The sequence below is a fragment of the Neomonachus schauinslandi genome, chromosome 12 (genome assembly GCF_002201575.2).
Source record: "Neomonachus schauinslandi chromosome 12, ASM220157v2, whole genome shotgun sequence".
Lineage (NCBI taxonomy): Eukaryota > Metazoa > Chordata > Mammalia > Carnivora > Phocidae > Neomonachus > Neomonachus schauinslandi.
The window spans coordinates 30,108,442-30,127,180 of record NC_058414.1 but is presented as its reverse complement, the minus strand read 5'-3'; the positions used below and the strand labels follow the sequence as shown (position 1 = coordinate 30,127,180).

Below are 18,739 nucleotides of genomic sequence, written 5' to 3'. Positions count from 1 at the left end.
TGGGTGGCTGAAAGCTAGTATGCCATTTATTTCTTCTTTCATCAAGACCAGGAGACCCTGAACACAATGGCCTACACTGATTCATTTGAACATGGGAGTATCGCTTGTTTACTCAGCCTGATAGATGTGGGAATAAGCAAGTACTGTCATTACTTCTAGACTGATTATCTGGCTGCCCTCGGATTTGTGTACCATGGTGGCAGACTGGCAATAAGAGAGAGCCCTGTCCATGCATAGGCTTGGCTTGGTATTGGTGTTTCTGGGTAGCACTGGAAAACTGTCTCTTCTTGATGCTACAGTTTATTCTCATCTCCAAGTTACATTCCTCAAGACCTTAACCCCTCAGGGAGGCAGGGAATGAAAGGACCTGAAAAATGCCCAGAGATATTATTTTCTGGCAGCGAGGAGCCAAGTGAAAGGATTCTAAGCTGCCAAAACTTTCTTCTCCCAGAGGGGTACAAGTAATGAGAAGCTGCTTAAGAAAAGAGTTCTTGTCTGTTGACTGATAGGATCCCGTGGCTGCGTGTCTACCTCTCCAGGATGTCTGAAAACAATTTTTCAGACAAGGCAGGTTGTACAATAGAAGGAACTATGCATAGAATAATGGATGTGGAAAAATCCCCTGCACTGGGAAGGGCCATGATGAGCTGTAGCACTTGGGCAGGGTGGTGGGCTAGAATAAAACTGCGATTATCACAATTATTATAATTATTCATAGTGTGTGACTATGAATCTGAAGGGTGAAGCACAGAAAGACATCTGGGTAGGAAGAATAGGAGAAGAACAGAAGCGATGCTGCGGCATCCGCCATGGATTGTCTAGCTGTTGTTAGTAGGAGCTTTCTTACTAACATAAAACTTGAGACTAGGGTTGGGGGATATCCAGATAGTTGTCAGCTGGATGTTTCCTATCTCGTTTGTCTCAAAACTGGGCATCGGAGGCATTCCTGACTTGCTTTACAGGCCATATGGTTTCTCTGAGAAAGCATGAAGGAATAAGGGGAACTCCCACACTGGACATCATTTTAAAAGTAAAAGAAGAACCATTGTAGGATGGGGAAGTAATGTGAAATTTTGGGAGAAAGTTCTCCAATTATATTGTTAGCAGGAGTGGAGGAAGGAAAACCAGGATCAAGTTATATATGCTTTAGCAAAAAATGGCTTAGAAATAGAGGTACACTTCTCATGGAAAGAGACTCTAACAAGGTACATAGGTTAAGAGAAATAGAAAGACTTAAAAAACTCTGACCATATAAAATCTTTTCAACAAAACAGAAAAGACAAGATCTCCAAAGAACCCACCGGTTGCTAGCCTGCATGGGGACATTTGAGTGATAACAGTACCAATGACAAGGGATGGGTGCTAGATGTGTGCTGGGTCCTTGGGCATCCCCACGGACAGCACAGAAGATGGGAATGAACCCGTGAGAAGTAGCGAGACTAAAGCACAGAATGTGAAAATGGAGCAAAGGGATTGTTTTTGCTGTTTTGTGTTTAAATTATGTTTCAGCAGAAGACTTGGTGAGAAGGGAGAATCATTGGCTGTGGAAGGTGGTTCTAGATGGTGAAAGAAAAGACCTTGTCCAGTCCCTCTGGCTTCTTCCGTCTCTCCAGTGAGAATGTGTTCTTTTTTTTTTTTTAATTTTTATTCTTATGTTAATCCCCATACATTACATCATTAGTTTTAGATGAAGTGTTCCATGATTCATTGTTTGTGCCTAACACCCAGTGCTCCATGCAGAACGTGCCCTCCTCAATACCCACCACCAGGCTAACCCATCCTCCCACCCCCCTCCCCTCTAGAACCCTGTTTGTTTCTCAGAGTCCATCGTCTCTCATGGTTCGTCTACCCCTCCGATTTCCCCCGCTTCATTCTTCCCCTCCTGCTACCTTCTTCTTCTTCTTCTTTTTTTTTTTCTTAACATATATTGCATTATTTGTTTCAGAGGTACAGATCTGAGATTCAACGTTCTTGCACAATTCACAGCACTTACCAGAGCACATATCCTCCCCAGTGTCTGTCACCCCGTCACCCCATCCCTCCCACCCCACACCCCACTCCAGCAACCCTCAGTTTGTTTCCTGCGATTAAGAATTCCTCATATCAGTGAGGTCATATGATACATGTCTTGTGAGAATGTGTTCTAACCTGGAGATGGTAATATAATTATATGAAAACGTTATCTCACATCAATGTGGGAGAGAAGTCCAAACAAAAACCCATAAAATCATGTTATTTGAGTTTGCTCCCAGTTCTGAGTTCTGGAGGAAATAGCAGATGAATCTATGGAATCACCATCAGTAATCTTTGAGAAATCAATAATGGGAAGACTGTCAGAGGGTTGAAAAGGAAGGAAGAAGGGCAAATTCAGGAAATATAAATTAAGAGTGAACAAATCAGTAAGAAGGATGTATTTCAGTAACTCTTCTAGAATAGAGTTTTTTATTAGAGAGCATGCAAGTGCTTAGAAAGTCACAGTGCCAATTCACTAACAATGAATTTCACTAGAGAACATCTCAGCATTAGTTGAACAATTTAGGGAAGAATTGTAGCCCTGGAGGACCATGACTTCCACAAGGCATCAGTGACATTACTTGGACTCTTGTGGAAAAGGGAAGTGGTAGGAATTGGATGAGAAAGTTGAATATATTCTAAGAGAACAGTTTGAAACAAAGTCTGTATGAGGTGGTCAAGTAAGGTTAAATTTTTATCAGTGACTTCGGAAAAAAAATGTAAATGAGCTATAAGATCTTTACGTTTTAGAACTGGAAGGAACCATGAAGATGATCTAAGCGTTTTGTTTTATAGGTGAGGAAGCTGAAGCTCAAAGGGTGAAGTGTCTTTCCAGAATTTACACAACCGATAAACAGAAAAAGCTAAGATGAGAGCCCAATTTCTTGATTTCCCCCAAAGGACTAGACTTTCTCTCTGGCAATAAGGTGATAGGAACATAGGGAGAGATGTAAATTTCTGGATTTAAGTTAAAATGACAAAAGTGAACAAAGAAGAAGAAAACTAGGGGGAAAATGACGTTACAAATGCAAAGTTGAGTGTTGCAATTCAGCGCCAGAAATCCAAGGGGAGCTAAAATCAAAGATGGATTATTGAGGGGTTTACTCCCTTTAGAGACCAGCCCACAATTCCTCAAGAGTGAACAGGGATGAACTATCCCACAGTCCCTATTCTCTGAGTTACTGTTTGCAGACTACCCTCTTTGGGAAGCCTTTTAAAGATCCCTCGTATTTTTAATAGTCCTAATATTTTTGTGCCAGCTAGGGTTCTAGCTGTTGTAGATGTATTATCTGCCTTAATTCTCGTAACAATCTATGCAGTAGACATTACCTTTAGCCTGTTGTACAGATTGAGAAACTGAGGCACAGAGTGCCTCCAGATCTTGCTAAAGAGCCCAAAAGTGATAGGATTTGGCACTGCGCTCACCTTCCCAGACTCAATCCATTCTGCAATCCAAGCTCTGAACCTCTGCCATATGTGATTCTTCTCACTACACTATGGCAATGATATATTTCAAGTTATAACATGTTTGTCTTTTTTTAAATTTCTGACAGCATAAACTCCTTGGTTTGAGGGCCATGAGCAGTCACTCCTTGTTATCAAAAGTATATATATATATATTTTTTTTTTCATTTTTCAGTCTGTATTTTGCAGTGGCTCCATGAGCATTTGTTTTCTGATTGACCATCTTCAGAGATAACAGCAGTTGTCTGAGAATCCACTGGGAAATTTGAACTGTGAGTTGAAAGCTTCAAGCTATAAATATCATGATCATGTTCAGCCTCATGATTTATGTGAGAAACATAATGACCTTATGGCAGAGCCTGTTATTTCCTAGGGCTGGGGAGGCTGCACACAGATTTAACGGAACCCTTTCCCCCATGTAGTATGTATTATAGTTTGATATTCAGTGTTCACACACCATTTTCTGGGTGGTTTGAGTTTATGCAGGACTAGCCATTACCAGGTTTTCATTGTAACCTGTCAAGTCATAAATATATTATTGACCCTGTTGGCTTGAAGAGAAACATTTAGGATGCTGGGCTTGGCCAGGTACTATTATGCACTTTAGCAGATGACATGGTCTAAAATTAAGATTTCTTGTATTATTCTCATTTTCGTAGTTGCAAGCTGGAGTTATTTAGGATGGGCATTGTCTGCAATAGTTGTCCAACAAACCAATGTTACATGTTGTTGAACATCTGCCACCATTTTCTGGTTCTTGTCCCCTCCAGAGGAGCTCAGTTCCATGTAGTTTCCCCAGTGTGTTATGTTCTGGGTGTATGCATAAAGTTTACTGCATACGATGTTCTCAAATCTACATGCCTTTGCACACATTGTTCCTTCTGCTTAAAATGACCTTTACCACTTGTCTGCTCAGCGAATCCACTCAAGGGCCCCTTCTCTGGGAAACCTTTCTTGATGCCTTGCATCAAGCTGAGTTGTGCCCATTATCTGTGCTCCTTTATGTATTTTCCTCATGGTACTAATCAAAGTATAGTAGCGATTTTTATTCACTAATTCCTCTACTGGAATGAGAACTCTTAAGGACAGGGGATGTGTGTTGTTAATTTCTGATTCCTCAGTGCCTTGCAGAGGATAGAGATGCCCCATAATGTTTGTTAAATGAATGAATTGATGAATGAGTGGGTAGTTTGCTGTTCTCCCATGTAATCTTTTCTATTACAAGGATAGATTTCTATGGGGAAAAAAATGGCCACCAGCAGACAATGTAAAGATACTCTCAAACACTATTGATAAACAATTTGCTGTGCAATGTGGATCTTTCACTAATTATATTCAATTTTCCACTAAAATGAGATGACACCATAAGACATGGAATTGGCTTAGACATTTAAGAATCTGAAGCAAAGGATTTTGTACTATTAAAACTGATTTCTTCAAATTATCTGTGTCACTAACTAGGAGTATACAAAAGGAAGTCGATATGATATCAACTGGATCTGGCCACTGAACCAATTCCTTCTGGGCTAGAAAACTATCTTTTCATTCTAAGGAAAACAAACTAACAGCCTTATCCATGAAACCTTAGTTCTCGCACAACATACACCTAAAGTCGAGTCATAAAAGTAGTAAGGTCTGATGGTAAGGTAAGGTTTTTCTGGAGACAAATGCATCCTGTGCAAGATACATAAGCAGCCATTATTGGCTCACTTACCCTTTCTTGGGAATGTCTACAACTTTACCTTTCCAATAGACAGTAGCTGATTGTGGATGGATGTTACTGTAGGCATCAAAACCATCCTTATGCACTGCTGGGAATTTTGAGGTAAAGACCAATTTATTTGGAAGTTTTACTTCTCCCGGCATTTTTTTTTCTTTTTTTCTTTTTAGCAAGTCAGGGGGACTCTTCTTTGTAGGATTCCAGGTGTCATGCTTCATTTCAATGATGTTCTGATCATGAGAGTGAAAGAGTATGAACTATGGGAAAGAGCTCAGGTAGTTTGTTCTTTGCTGTTGTGAAAAGGGAATATGAATTGGAAATTTCAGGCCCCCGTGAGCCTGCACATCCATCCTGTGGTCACCCTTCCCAGGATATCCACGACGTACCCATTCCAAACACAAGCTTTGTGCCTTCTGTGGTGGCACAATGCCAAATACTTTTTTTCAACAGAAGACAAAAAGGGGTGTACAAATTTAGAGTCTAGTAGAAATAGATTCCCCACTCAAGTGATTGTCCATTCACAAGGATGCTTTTCAGCACTTTCATTGTCATCAGCTTCTGAGGCTGTGCTAATAAGTTAAAGGGAACGACAATGACTGATTTTTATGTGGACTTGTATTTACCTACAAGAGTTCCAGATGGTAAGAGGCATCAAATGCTTACTTTCCCAGAGAAGTGCTATCTACAGCACTGAAATATATACATTTGAAAAATAACTCCTGTGGCTGTCCTGGGAGTTAGGAGACTTGATAATAGACTCCATGGGTTTGCCTTTGCCTTCTTTGCTGTTCACCTATCTCTTTGGGGTTGTTTTCTAAGAATAAGTCTATAACTTTAATTGTTTTATCACACATGCAATGGCCAAAAGCTTTGTTTCATTCTTTTAATTACATGATTATATATAAGCCTGGAAGAGAAACAGTGAGTGCTGCACTTTGAACCATCTGCTGCCTCATAACACATGTTATTACATAAAGCAGGTTCTAAAAGTTGTGATGGTAAGAGACCTCAGTGACCCTTCTATTCCAAATGATAAAGTTGCACTGTTAGCTGTACAAAATCCCGGATTGGCTTGTATTTTAAACTGCAACTGGAGGTGGTATAGAGCTGAGAAACTGCCTGAGGAATTCAAGCTGTTCACATCACACGAGTTATCTGCCCATAAAGGATGCCAATCATATTGTTATTGTGGAAAGGATTAGTCATTTTTTTTTTTTGGACCACACTACCTGCAGCACATCTGGGAACATTTTGCATGAAAACAGTTGACTGCAGCCCATGTATGAAGGCCAGAGATTAATCTGGATTTAGGAAATCACATAATAGAGTGTACCAAAAGCCAGTTTACTCAGTATAATCTGTAAAAGTCACTAACTCTTACATGCTGTGGCCCCAAAACACACTAGTCAAAGATTCATATTGCCTTTCGCATTCAACAGCATGACTCAGTCCCCATGATTCTGTATAGACAGTCCAGACAAAGGATTCCTTATTCATGGCGAAAACTTACAAAAATGGCTTGAAGTTAACCTGATTTCTATCCCAACCTCTCCGGAAATCGTTGCACTCAACACCTGTGGTTTGCAACCCAGACGGTAATACACTTTCCTGTTCTTCATTTGTGACAAAGGGATTTATGAATAGAAAGGTTATCCATTTTGGCATTCTCATAGCTGAAATGATATGCAGACCTCATAGGATCCCTTGAATCACATTTGCTTCAGGAGACCAGCATTATAAGACATGTCAGGTTTCTCATCATGACAGTGCCATCTGCATTGGGCAAGTGTCTGTCTTGCTCCCTTACTAACAAGACACTATCTTGGGAATAACTTTGTTTCCACTCTGACTTAGCAAGTACTTAGGAGAAGAACCAGAAGGTATTTGCCCATGGAATCAGTCTGCATCTGATTTTTGCTCCCTTTTTCCTCCATGAGTTTATGTTCAAGAGAAATCATGGAACCAAATTCATTTGAGTTCCAGTCACTGACAGTGGGATCAAAAGGTCTATGTCAGATCTGGCCCAGGGTATATTAATGTTGGCCAGCCACACCTGCAAAGGCATGGTTCCCAGCAAGACCTGACACCAACAGACCTGCTAGAAGCATGTCCTTTAGTACCTTGGGTATTGATTTTTGACAATGTCTGTTGAGGATCTAACAGAGCCACAAGTTGTACTAAAGCGTATTTTCTGTGACCCTGAAGTCACTTGTATAACAATGATATGACAAATATAGCCTTACCAACAAGAAAGGCATTTCTACCCTTGTTGGCTGTTAACCAAAGGCCAAAAGTTGTTGGTATGCTTGGGGGGAGCTGAGGGCTATAGCTTATAGGTTAATATTTAGTTCTGAGGTCCTGGGGCAAAAATTTAGGGCAGAAGGTTCTATACCATGTTATGTGTAGCAAATAGGACTGTGTTATCCATGGTTCCCCTATTAACTGTTCATTCCTTCAACAGAGCTGTCAGGGATGAAAACAAATAGTGCACAGGGTTGGAATCAAACAGGCCAATATTTGGAACCCAGCTCCTTCCCTCACTAGTTGCATGACCTTAGGCAAGTTATTTTAACTATTGAGCCTCAGTTTCCTCATCTGTAGAAAGGAAATAATAGTAGTCCCTCACTTGAAAAGTTATGTGAGGATGTAGTGATAACACCTGTGAAGTACTTAACTCACTGGCTGGCACTTAGGAAAGGTGATAGAGATGCTGATAATGTCTCACCCCACAGTCATTCATCCAGCAAACTTTGATCAATGCCAATGGTACCAGGCAGTATTCTAAAATTTAGGTCTTTCTGTGATGAGTAATGTATCCTACTATCTTCCACGAAATTAGAGTCTGGTATAAGACAAAGAAACATAACCAAGGATTAAAGTTTTGAGGTACATGTATACAAACTTATACAAAACACAGGTGAAAGAGCAATTCATGACACTCAGGTGAGTCATGGCGGGCTCCCATGGAGAGGAAACGTTTAGTCTTGATCTTGAAGGATCAGTGCAACTTCGCCAGGCAGAGAAAGAGAAAAGAAAGTTTTGAGGCAGATGGAAGAATATGAAGACAGAGAAGGGTATTTGTTTTAATAGTGTAATAATACAGTTTAGTATTGTTGGGGCAACCAGTGCTTTGCAAGATTTAGTAGAAGGTAAAGAAGAATAGAGGGACTGTGGCTAGACTGCTAAATGTTTTATATGCCTTGCTAATGATTTGGGACTTTATTCTTTAAAAGAGAAAAAGCTATTACAATTTTTAATTAAGGGAATGGCATGATCAAAGTTGTGTTTTAAAAAGGCCATAGTGGATGATATCCAACTTGAAAAGAAAGAAGCAGGGAAGGAAGATAAAATGGACAAAACACTCATTCCAACCTTGGCTGTGAGTTCATGTAATCCCAGTAACGATGAATAAATTAGTACTAGAAATATCAAGAGTGGAGGTGTAAAGAAATGTTTGAGTTCACTTAAAACTGTTTTATTTGGTTGGTAGTAATTACTCAAATACTTATGTCCCCTTTGTTATCCTGTTCGTGTTGTTACGGGTCACTTGAATCCTTCTTGGAAGGAAGCAGGTCATAAATAATATTGGTTGTTGGACAGTATAGAAAGGCCGAAGAACATTTAAATCCCTAGAAGCATCTCAGAAAAGTGAACATAAAGACTTTCTTGAATGTGGAAATAAAAACCGAGAGTCAGTTAAATAGCCATCAGTAGCAGTTGGCATTTGCTGGTTGGCATCAACCTGTGTTTATTGTTGCATTTCTTTAAATCTGGTTCTCAGTGATATTCCTCACAACTACTGTGTAAGCATAGGTAATCTGTGCTTAATACAAACATACAGTTTTCACTTCTGTGGAAAGTTACTTTGCTGTAGAAAAATTCGGAACACATTGTAGATGATGTGTTCAATCACATCTGCCTTCCACATTGGGAAAGCTTAATTGCTTGGTTTGTGTTCTGTGAGGCCTCACTGTGAACCTGATGGCAGCTACCCAAGCTGGAGGTACGGTGCCTAGGAGAAAGCAACTCATCCCTGGGATGCATGCCCTGCACATTCAACCCTATTAAGGGATGGCAAATGTTTCAAGATGCTTTGCCATTCTGACCACTTGGCAAGGAAATCTGGTCTATATTTGGAATATAATTTTTGAAAGTGTGGCTTCTATTGTATTCTCCCCTGTGTTGCCAGTTCCCTCTGTTGGAAGGTAAAATCAGAGCTGGCAAGAATCAAGACTTTGTCACTAGTAACAGAGGGATTTCCATAATGTACCAGGTGGTGATGACAAAAATAGCAACACCACAGTTTTAGTGTCCCAAGCCCCACTGATACACTGCCTGGAGTATCAGTGTTTGCTTAGAGTTTAGCTGCAAGTGTTTCTGGAACACTGTTCTTAGATTGCCACAGTCCATTGATTAGAAACATGCTCCGTAAGTTTTCAACTGCATTTTTCATAGACCAGTAAAAGCACTTCTACTACACTAAATCAATGAAATTTCATTATTATAAACTGCTAAGTGTTGGCTCCTTCCATATCGAAATACTGAGCCTTATGTATATATTGACCCATTTAAAAGGTACATGTTTAATGGTATTTGAAAAGAGAACTTTGTGTTGTTAAAGCAAAATCATATCTCGGGCTTAGCTAAAGGAGTCCTATTTCAATTCGCTTAGCTACTCATCTATCTCATAGTATAAAACACTTGCTGATACGTCAGGAATGTCTGCATTCCTTGCTTGTCATCCTATGACCTCCATCATAGACACGTGGCCACAATAGAAGCTGGTTCTCAGCCATGGGCCATTCTATTGCCCAGTGGACGGTGGTCCTGATGGGGCTTGTTTCTCACAAGAGTAGTTTCCAAATAAACACATGACAGAAGGGGAATTAATTAGTGAGTAAATTAACCCTAAAGCAAAGAGAAAAACAAACCAGTGCATCTTAGATAATTACCTCTGGTGAAAAATTTCTATGATGTCACAATGTTAACAAAAGCATTTTAAAACTGCTGTTGCCTCCTTCCCTATGATAAAGTCCTTGAACAGCATTGTCCTTTTCTTGGAGGAGGGGAAGCAGGAGCAATGAGGGAAGTTTCAAAACAATCAGCTTTGTGAGATTGCTTTAGAATGAAAGGTCTGGAAAGGAAATAAGTAAAAAGATTCTATCTGAGATGACATTTGAGTTGGAGTTTTCTGAAACTTAGGCTATGTGTGAAGATGATCAGGATAGCAGTGTGGGAGGCAGGCTGTGGTGATCCTAATGTTGATTCTGCTACTTGCAAAGTGGTAGAGACTTAAACTTGGTACCAGACCTTTATGACCCTCGGTTCCCCCCCAAGAATTGTTTCTCTTGGACTGGAGATATTAAAAGTTAAAAAAAAAAAAAGCTAACATAATTATAATATCAACAATAATATGTACTAAAATCTAAAATTTTAAATGCTCATTATGTGTGAAACACTATTTTTTGTGGGCTTTATGTATTTTCTCATTCATTTAATTCCTATACTAAGCCGGTAAGAGAGTATTACTAGTATCTCCATCTTAGACATGAGGAAAGAGGCAATGAAGGCTTAAATAAATCCTCATCAGTCCACGTGCAGAGTTTTTTTTGTTTTGTTTTGTTTTTGTTTTTAAAGATTTTTAAAATGTATTTATTAGAGAGAGAGAGCATGAGAGGGGGGACGGTCAGAGGGAGAAGCAGGCTCCTCGCCGAGCAGGGAGCCCGATGTGGGACTCGATCCCGGGACTCCAGGATCATGACCTGAGCCGAAGGCAGTTGCTTAACCAGCTGAGCCACCTAGGCACCCCACATGCAGTGTTTTAAATCAGTGAGCTGAAATTTTTCAAGAAAGGCATGCTAAAAATGTATAGTTGTAGCATATCTGTGCTATGATCACTGTAGCTGCAATATTAAGCTTACTACATGCAACTCTCATCTTTACTTTTGTGATGAAAGACACACTAAAAATGGATTCACAAATGGATCTCTAAAGCTGTCACTCTGCTTTTTTTTGAGGACAGGATGATATTTCCTTCTCTTTTGCATAAGCTATGCACACAGTATGTGACATGCTTCGTACTCTGATGACTCTGTGTGGAGAGACTGTGTAGAGCTAGACTGGACGAGGGACGTGGTCCTGACCGTATCTGGAATGGCCCTGAGTGCCCAGCTTCCAAAGGCAAATGAAGTAGAACCCCCAGAGCTGCTCTCAAATCAAGGCATCCTTCGTGGCACAGGTATGGGCAGTGGAGGAGGGGAGAGTGGGGGGAGACCTTTGTCCCACATGCTCACTTCTCTGCTTCATCTTTCTTTTGCATCAAACCCAGGTTTTCCACTACTGGAAAATACTTATTTTGAACTTACAAACATCTAGACTGATCTAGAATAGGTGGGTCATAGCTGTGACCCAATCCAAGATTTGTTTAGGGATTTTTAATCTTCTGGATATGTAGTAGGTTATCATCCTGTTAATTCTTTCAATTCATTAAAAAAAAAAGTTTATTCTGAGCCTGGTAGAGGCATTATATTAAGTGCCCTTGGTACAAAGGCAAAAGGATATGTTTCCTAAACTCAGGTGGCTTATAGTTTGGTGGAAGAAAAGATATGCAAATAAATAATTATACTTAATAAGATAGTAGCAGGGGTATGTGTTTATGTAGTGGGAACTTGGGAAAGGTTACTCAAGGAGGGTAGGGTTGGAACTGGGAACTGAAGGTAGGTAGGGTTTGGCAAGGTCTGCAGACAGCTAAAGAACATTACGTTCCAGGTGGAAGAAACACTGTGCTCTCTCTTTCATGAAAGAATGTGCAGATGGTAACTGGGAGACTATGAGAAAGTGACTTGCCAGGGAGACTTCAGAGGCAGGCTTTCTGTTTACACTGATGTGAATGTCTTTTTCCTGTTCACGTCCATTCCTTCCTGCTCATTCTGTTATTCTCTCTAGTCTCCTAGGGCTTATGATGTCAAGTGATACTCTGGTCCTTTTCTTGTCCCTGTTTTATGTATGGATTTGATATTTCCTAATTTGCTCATCCAAGCCTCAGGGGCTCATGAGTGTCTATTTTTAAATTTTATTTTATATTCTCTCTGCTCCACATTACCCAGACTCTACACAACTGTGTTCTTGATGTTCCTGAAATATGAATGCTTAATAGATGCTTATTTTCTGTTGAAAAATGATTTTATGAGAGTCCTAGTTGTAATATGTAGGTAATTGAGATGCTCGATTCACCAAATTCCTAAAAATACTACCATAATCAAGTGAAATAACAACTGGCTGGGCTTCTTCAAAGTGAGCCTGACAGAAAAGAGATGTTATTTATTTTGCTTCATGTTTTAGATACTACTTCCCTTGTAATCCTTTATATCCCAATAGTAGAGTATTTTGCTTGTGCAACATATAATTATAAAATTAAGAAATGTCCTTAAATGCCATATGTTGCTTCATTCTCCTCAAAACTGGGCCAGTTTTGCTTGAATAACTCCAGTGACAGAGGACTGACTTCCTCATACCCCCTGCTCTTTCATTTCTAGGACACGTCCCTTACGTTGGCCCTACGTGCGCCTTGTTCTAGGTCAGTGACTGTCAGTGGGGAAGGGCCATAATTCTGTGATTTGGCAAGGCATGGACACATTTTTGGATGTCACAACTTTACAACTTGACGTGTTGCTGGCATCCAGTCCAGTGGGTGGGGGCCAGTGATGCTGCTAATCCTCCTACAAAGCACAGGGGCAACCCCAGCCCAATAGTGCTAACGCCGAGAAACGCTGCTCTAGATGCACCTTATTTATCCACAGAAAAATTATAAATTTTTCCATCCAGCAGTCTGTCTGATACTTGGACACAGCTAACTGCACGAAGGCTCTTGTCCCTCCAAGTCCTTTGACTATTTTTCTAATGCTGTTATAATAAGACCAGCAATTCATGTGTGACTCTTCCCAAAGCATTTAAAAGAAAAGGAGGGAAGCATTGAGGAGGGCAATGCTTCATCCAGATTGACCCGTGGTGGACCACGTTTGCACTGTGCACTTGGGTGGAGGAATCATAGAATGGTGTCTTGATGTGCTGTTTGTTCCCCTTGCCCTGTTTAGATAAAATCTGTGAAACTCACTGCAAGGGATTTAGTCAAGGGAGTTATTCTTGTCAGGGAGATGATGTGAGTAATGCGTGGCATGTCCAAATCCATGTCATGATAAACAAGAATGTTATAATGACCCTCTCCCAGGGTAAGAGAGGTCCCAGGATGTGGATATTGCTAAAAATTCTGTTAAAGCATCTGACTGTCCCAGGCACGAGAAAGAGGTAGTGAGATCCTCTCGAGGCTCAAGGGTCTCTTCTGCCCTTTCTATGAGTTCACCTTGTAGACGCCATCTAACCCGTGTCCTCATTTGTTGTGAGGTCACTTTAACACTCAGGGACACAACTGGGTCAACTTATACCTGTCAATTCAGTTAAAATGTGCTCCAGGTTGGCAAGAAAGACTGGAAAAATGATACAGCCTCTGAAAAGGAGTGAGGAACATTTTTTTGGAAGGATTCAATGGACATTTTTGAGTGGACAATTGAGCTCTAACTACAGTTTGTTTAAAAAGGTGCAAGCATAAACAATGCTTCAAAATAAGTACCATGTAGACAATCGCCCAGCTAAAGGCAACCAACCTGATCCTCTTCTGGAATAAATACTGTTTTCCCTCAAAGTGGGTGGATTGCAGGCTTGTAGAGAAGAGCAGAGTCATCTTAAAAGTGCTTTGAAAAGAAACTGATTCACCAGAGGGGGCGAATAGACCCTGTGTATGTTTGCTAATAAAGAAGGATTTTTGATGCTAGCTTTCATTGATTATCCAGTTAAGAAATCAATACTGTTGTTTTATAAAAAGGACAACCACAGACTAATTTGCACTGCTTAATAAGAACGTTGGGAAAATAATTGTTAAGGTCTTCATCCATGGTGATACAGCTTAACTCAGCAAATCATTAAGAATTTCCCCTTTCAGGCAGTTTTCACTCTCTGCAAACAATAGCTATTGTATGAGCTAGCCCAGCAGGGGGCATCTCTGCTGACTTCCGGAGAGTTCTTTTCTGTTAGTGAGGAGATAATGAAAGAAGAGGAAGCTGGAGAGAAAACATCTCCTGGAGCAATCCCACCAATAAAGCAATCTAGGCTCACACGGGGAGATTATTTTCATTCTCTAAAATTCTCTCACCAGGCAATTTTGTGACAGAAAACTCTGTGCTCTGGTTTGGGACTGGGCACTACAATTAGATGATAGGAGTTTTTAACAGTGGTGGATTCGTGATAGTACATTTCTTCTACAGCTTCACCCTCTTTTTTCCCTCTGCTCAGTTCAAGCAAAGATACTTTCCAATAAATAATTCAGGGAGTCTGAAGTAGTTAAAAATGGATTGCAGTGTTGACTGACATGAATGAATCTTTGTGGCCACCAGCTACACGCTGTCACCACAGTTACCAGAGACCGGGGTCTATGAAGAGATTCAGTCCAGGAGCAGTAGGTGAGTGCAAGGGATACCCTGAAAAAGCCACTCCCCTAAAATGTATTCTCCCTTAGTGTACAAGAGTGCTTTCAGTTCACCGTTAGAAATGTATCGCTTTGGATTGCCTTTGACTATTGTTTTTAAAATTCTTATTAAAAGGTTTGTTTCAAATATATAACACACTTTAATTCCTAGCTCTGTCTCTAAGAGCCCCCTAGGACCTCTCTTCATTCTTGATGCCTAGCTGAAAGCAAGGCCCTGTGGGGAAGGGTCCCTTGGAAAGCTGTCTGGAGTCCAGTGTGTAGACACATCACTCCACCTCCTAGCTTACCTGGGAAGGGACCAGTGTGGGGTCTAGTCAGAGCCTGAGCACTCAGGACACCAGGAGGTGTCCTTTTAGGAGGGAGTGAAGCCCTCTTTGTACTTCCTCTCCAGCTCACCCTGTTACTTGTGTCAAGGCCTTTTCCTCTGGCACCCGGACATTTACCACCATATTCTAATTGGCCTCCAGCATCTCATTCATACCGTGGCCCACCTAGCCTTTCTCCAGTGCAACTGTCATTCTATCAGTCTTCCTCAAAACCTTTCAAAAAGTCGTTTCTGACCTTGCGAGCCACATAAACATATTCTGAATTGTAGCTACTGTTATTTCACAAGAGTACTGTACCTGGAGCCAGATTTTAAGTTCCTTGAGGCCACGCCTGTGTTCTCTCTTACTTTAGTGGTCTTTTTACCCTTGTGACAGTGCAGGACACAAAGAAGGGGATATATACAGATTGACTTGCTGTTGAAGTACATGGGGCTCCAACAGTGGTTTGGCCACTGGGAGGGCCGTGGAGTTGGTTTGAGGTATGACTCTTCCACTGACTTTTCCTATCATTGTGGGGGACAAAATAGTTACCGTTTATTGAGTCTGTTAGTGTTTTGGTGAGGCATTTCCCACAGATACTCTTAATTTATCCTCTCAACAACTTGTCAAGATAGATGCTATTTTGCTTATTTTACAGGTAGGCCAGTAAATGATGGAGTTGAAATTAAGACCCAAGTCTTTCCGGTGCCAAAATTGATATCCTTTTCATTATAGCATGATCCTTTTGGTTTCCTTAGTTATACTATGGAGACAGAAACCATATCAGCATTTGTGACTTTATGGTGATATTGGCCAGAGGAATGAAATAATAAGCCAGGTCCTTTGATGATTAAGAAGTGGCTTCTTCCCTTGTGAACTTGTACAGGATTTTAATAGCCCAGACTTTTTTTTTTCTAAAACAATTTGCCCTTTTTTGAGGAGTACATAGGTAGTGAATGAGTAAAATTAGATTTAAAAAAATCCGTGTGCCTGGCACAGTTTGTTAATTACTTTGGATAAATAGGTATTTACACATCTGTTGCAGAATGTTATTTACTGCACTGGGAGAAACTAAGGTCAGAAAAGCATATATGTAATCCCTTACCAGTGGTAATATCAGGTATAACATAAATATTTATAAAATGATTGACACTCATCTGGTGAAATTATTATTGAAAGATAACAGATACATATTTTTAATTCTCTCTGCTCAAATAGCAAATCCCATCTCTCCTGATTCAAATATAGAAATAGTGGCAAAATTAAGATAACATGCTTTGAGATGTGCAATATTTTCTATCCACCTAATGAAGTCAAAGGGTGTTTATGAAAAACAAATTATCCTAATTACTCATAATATGAGGGTGTGTTCTGAAGAAGGAAAGAAATTTGAAGTACCTCATTTAGAACAGCACAGAATTTTAAATGCAAGGAATCTGGGAGATAGAAATAAGGTTATTCCAATGCAAATAGAGCCAATTTCAGTGCTTTGTGACATATAAAGACAACACGAATGTAATCTGACTTCCTTTAGTGCTTGTGGCTTTGACTGTAGTTATTTAGTAGGAGGCAAAGTACATGACTTAGAATCATGGACTTTTATTACTGTGACAAAAAATATTGAACTACAGCTAACATATAGAAATCATATGGGATGGTTGAAAGAGCACAGAAGTATGCAAGATCTGAGTTCTAGTTCTTGAGCTACCTACCAATGGGTGTTTTCATGAAACCAGTCTTTATGGGGCTTGGGAAAGTGACAAGGTTGAGTTAGACAATTTCTCAGCTCTTTTCTGTCTCTAAAATTCCGTGACCCTGTAAGTGAGCATTGCTAGAGTTTGAATAATATGTTCCTTCTTTTCCCAACAAAATTATGAGAGCCAATTATCAGCTTTCTTTCTAATTTAAGTTGCATGCTTAATTGTTCCCTTTTTTTCTTTATGGTAGTAATTCAGTGGTTTTTCTGTGTGCATTTTTCAGATTTACACCATGAGAAATTGTTGACGATTAATCTCTGAACAAAATGATGCCTTAGTAAAAATTAGTGTAAAAAAATAGAGTTTAGATGTTATTTCTTCTCGTGGCTGATGCATCGATGGCTTCAAATCATCATGCCACCTTATCCCTACCCCCTTGGTGACATAACTTTGCAGCACTTGTCCTGTGGGTAGGACACATTTCTCTGCCCCTTGACTCTGGGCTGAGTCCTGTCTGTTGCTTTGGCTAATGGGCTGCTAGCAGATGCGACACAAGCAGAAGCCTGGAAGGGGCATGTGCAGTGAAGTTTGCATGCCCTTGCACGTCTACCATGTCTCCGAGAAGAACTTGTTTGGGCTAGCCCACTGATTCCAGGTGGAGAATAAGGGACAACCTAGAGTAGAGCCACCCACAGCTGAACCCAGCCTCGATCAGCTCACTCCAGCTGATCTTCAGAATTAAAAACTATAATAATAAATAATTGTTTTTTTAAAATTTTTTATTGTTATGTTAATCACCATACATTACATCATTAGTTTTTGATGTAGTGTTCCATGGTTCATTGTTTGTGCACAACACCCAGTGCTCCATGCAGAACGTGCCCTCTTTAATACCCATCACCAGGCTAACCCATCCTCCCACCCCCCTCCCCTCTAGAACTCTCAGTTTGTTTTTCAGAGTCCATCATCTCTCATGGTTCATCTCCCCCTCTGATTTCCCCCAAATAATTGTTGTTTTAAGTCATTAAATTTTGGGGTAGTTTGCTATGCTACAGTAGCTACCCGATACACTTCTAAACAATTTTCATTGCTAGAGAAATGTTCCTTCTGCAAACCTGTCTTATCAAATACCTATAGAAGTCATCAATTATATTGTTAATATCATCCATTAATGAAATCATTAGAATATTTTCTTTTTGTTTTCCCCGGGACATAAAACCAAAGAGACATGACATTTTAGCAATAGCACTGGCCAATCTTACCTGTATGGAAACACTGCTGTATGAGCCGCCAATGACCCCTGCAATGAGCAGTGGGATATTCTCTTGAATGGCATAGGATCCATCAGGACACATATACTCAGCTTCATCCACTTTAGTCAAAGATGCCCTGACAAATTCCAGCGATTGCTCTAATGCATAGGTATCCCTTGAACATGTATCCAAAATGTGTACACCCAACTTCACTCCTGGCAGCAAGTAATTGTCTTTGTTGATTTCATCAATAGCAAACAACATGGCTTCCAGGCGTTGGATCCCTCGGTCTTCATTGATTCGCCCACATTCTTCAGTTCCAGTGCCTTTTTCATTAATAGGAAACAGACCGCCTAAAACAAGGTCACCTTCTATTTTAATCTCCCTCCTCAGAAAGTTATGGTCTCCTAAAGAGAGTAAAAATCCCTTTGAAAACAAAGCTAACGTGAGAACTTGTAGTCTTGTCAACATCTTCATGAATCCCGTTTCTGTACCTCTTGGGAGATATCAATGGATGAAGCCAATGTTGCCCGCTAGTCTTCCTCTCTCATTTCCAAACTGGATCTTTGGCCTGTCCTTCAGATAAGGGAGGAACAGACTAACAGAGCCTGTCACCAAATTCCTAAAGAGATAAAAAATATATGTACAAAAATGGTAAAGAAAACAACAGTGATTGCATGGATGGCCCCCAATCAGATCTTTGAAGGGATCATGACTCAAGTTAGCATTTAGCAAACACATACTGCATC

At 40.3% G+C, this 18,739-nt stretch overlaps 1 protein-coding gene across 1 annotated transcript in view; it reads right to left on the bottom strand.

The window, feature by feature from the left end:
* GRM3 (glutamate metabotropic receptor 3) overlaps positions 1–18,467 on the bottom strand; it is a 97,685-nt gene extending 79,218 nt beyond the window's left edge. The window contains exon 1 of the mRNA XM_021689737.1: positions 18,000–18,467. Within this exon, the coding sequence (XP_021545412.1) occupies positions 18,000–18,467 (468 nt within the window). The remainder of the gene's footprint in view (positions 1–17,999) is intronic.
* Between the last annotated feature and the right edge of the window lie 272 nt (positions 18,468–18,739).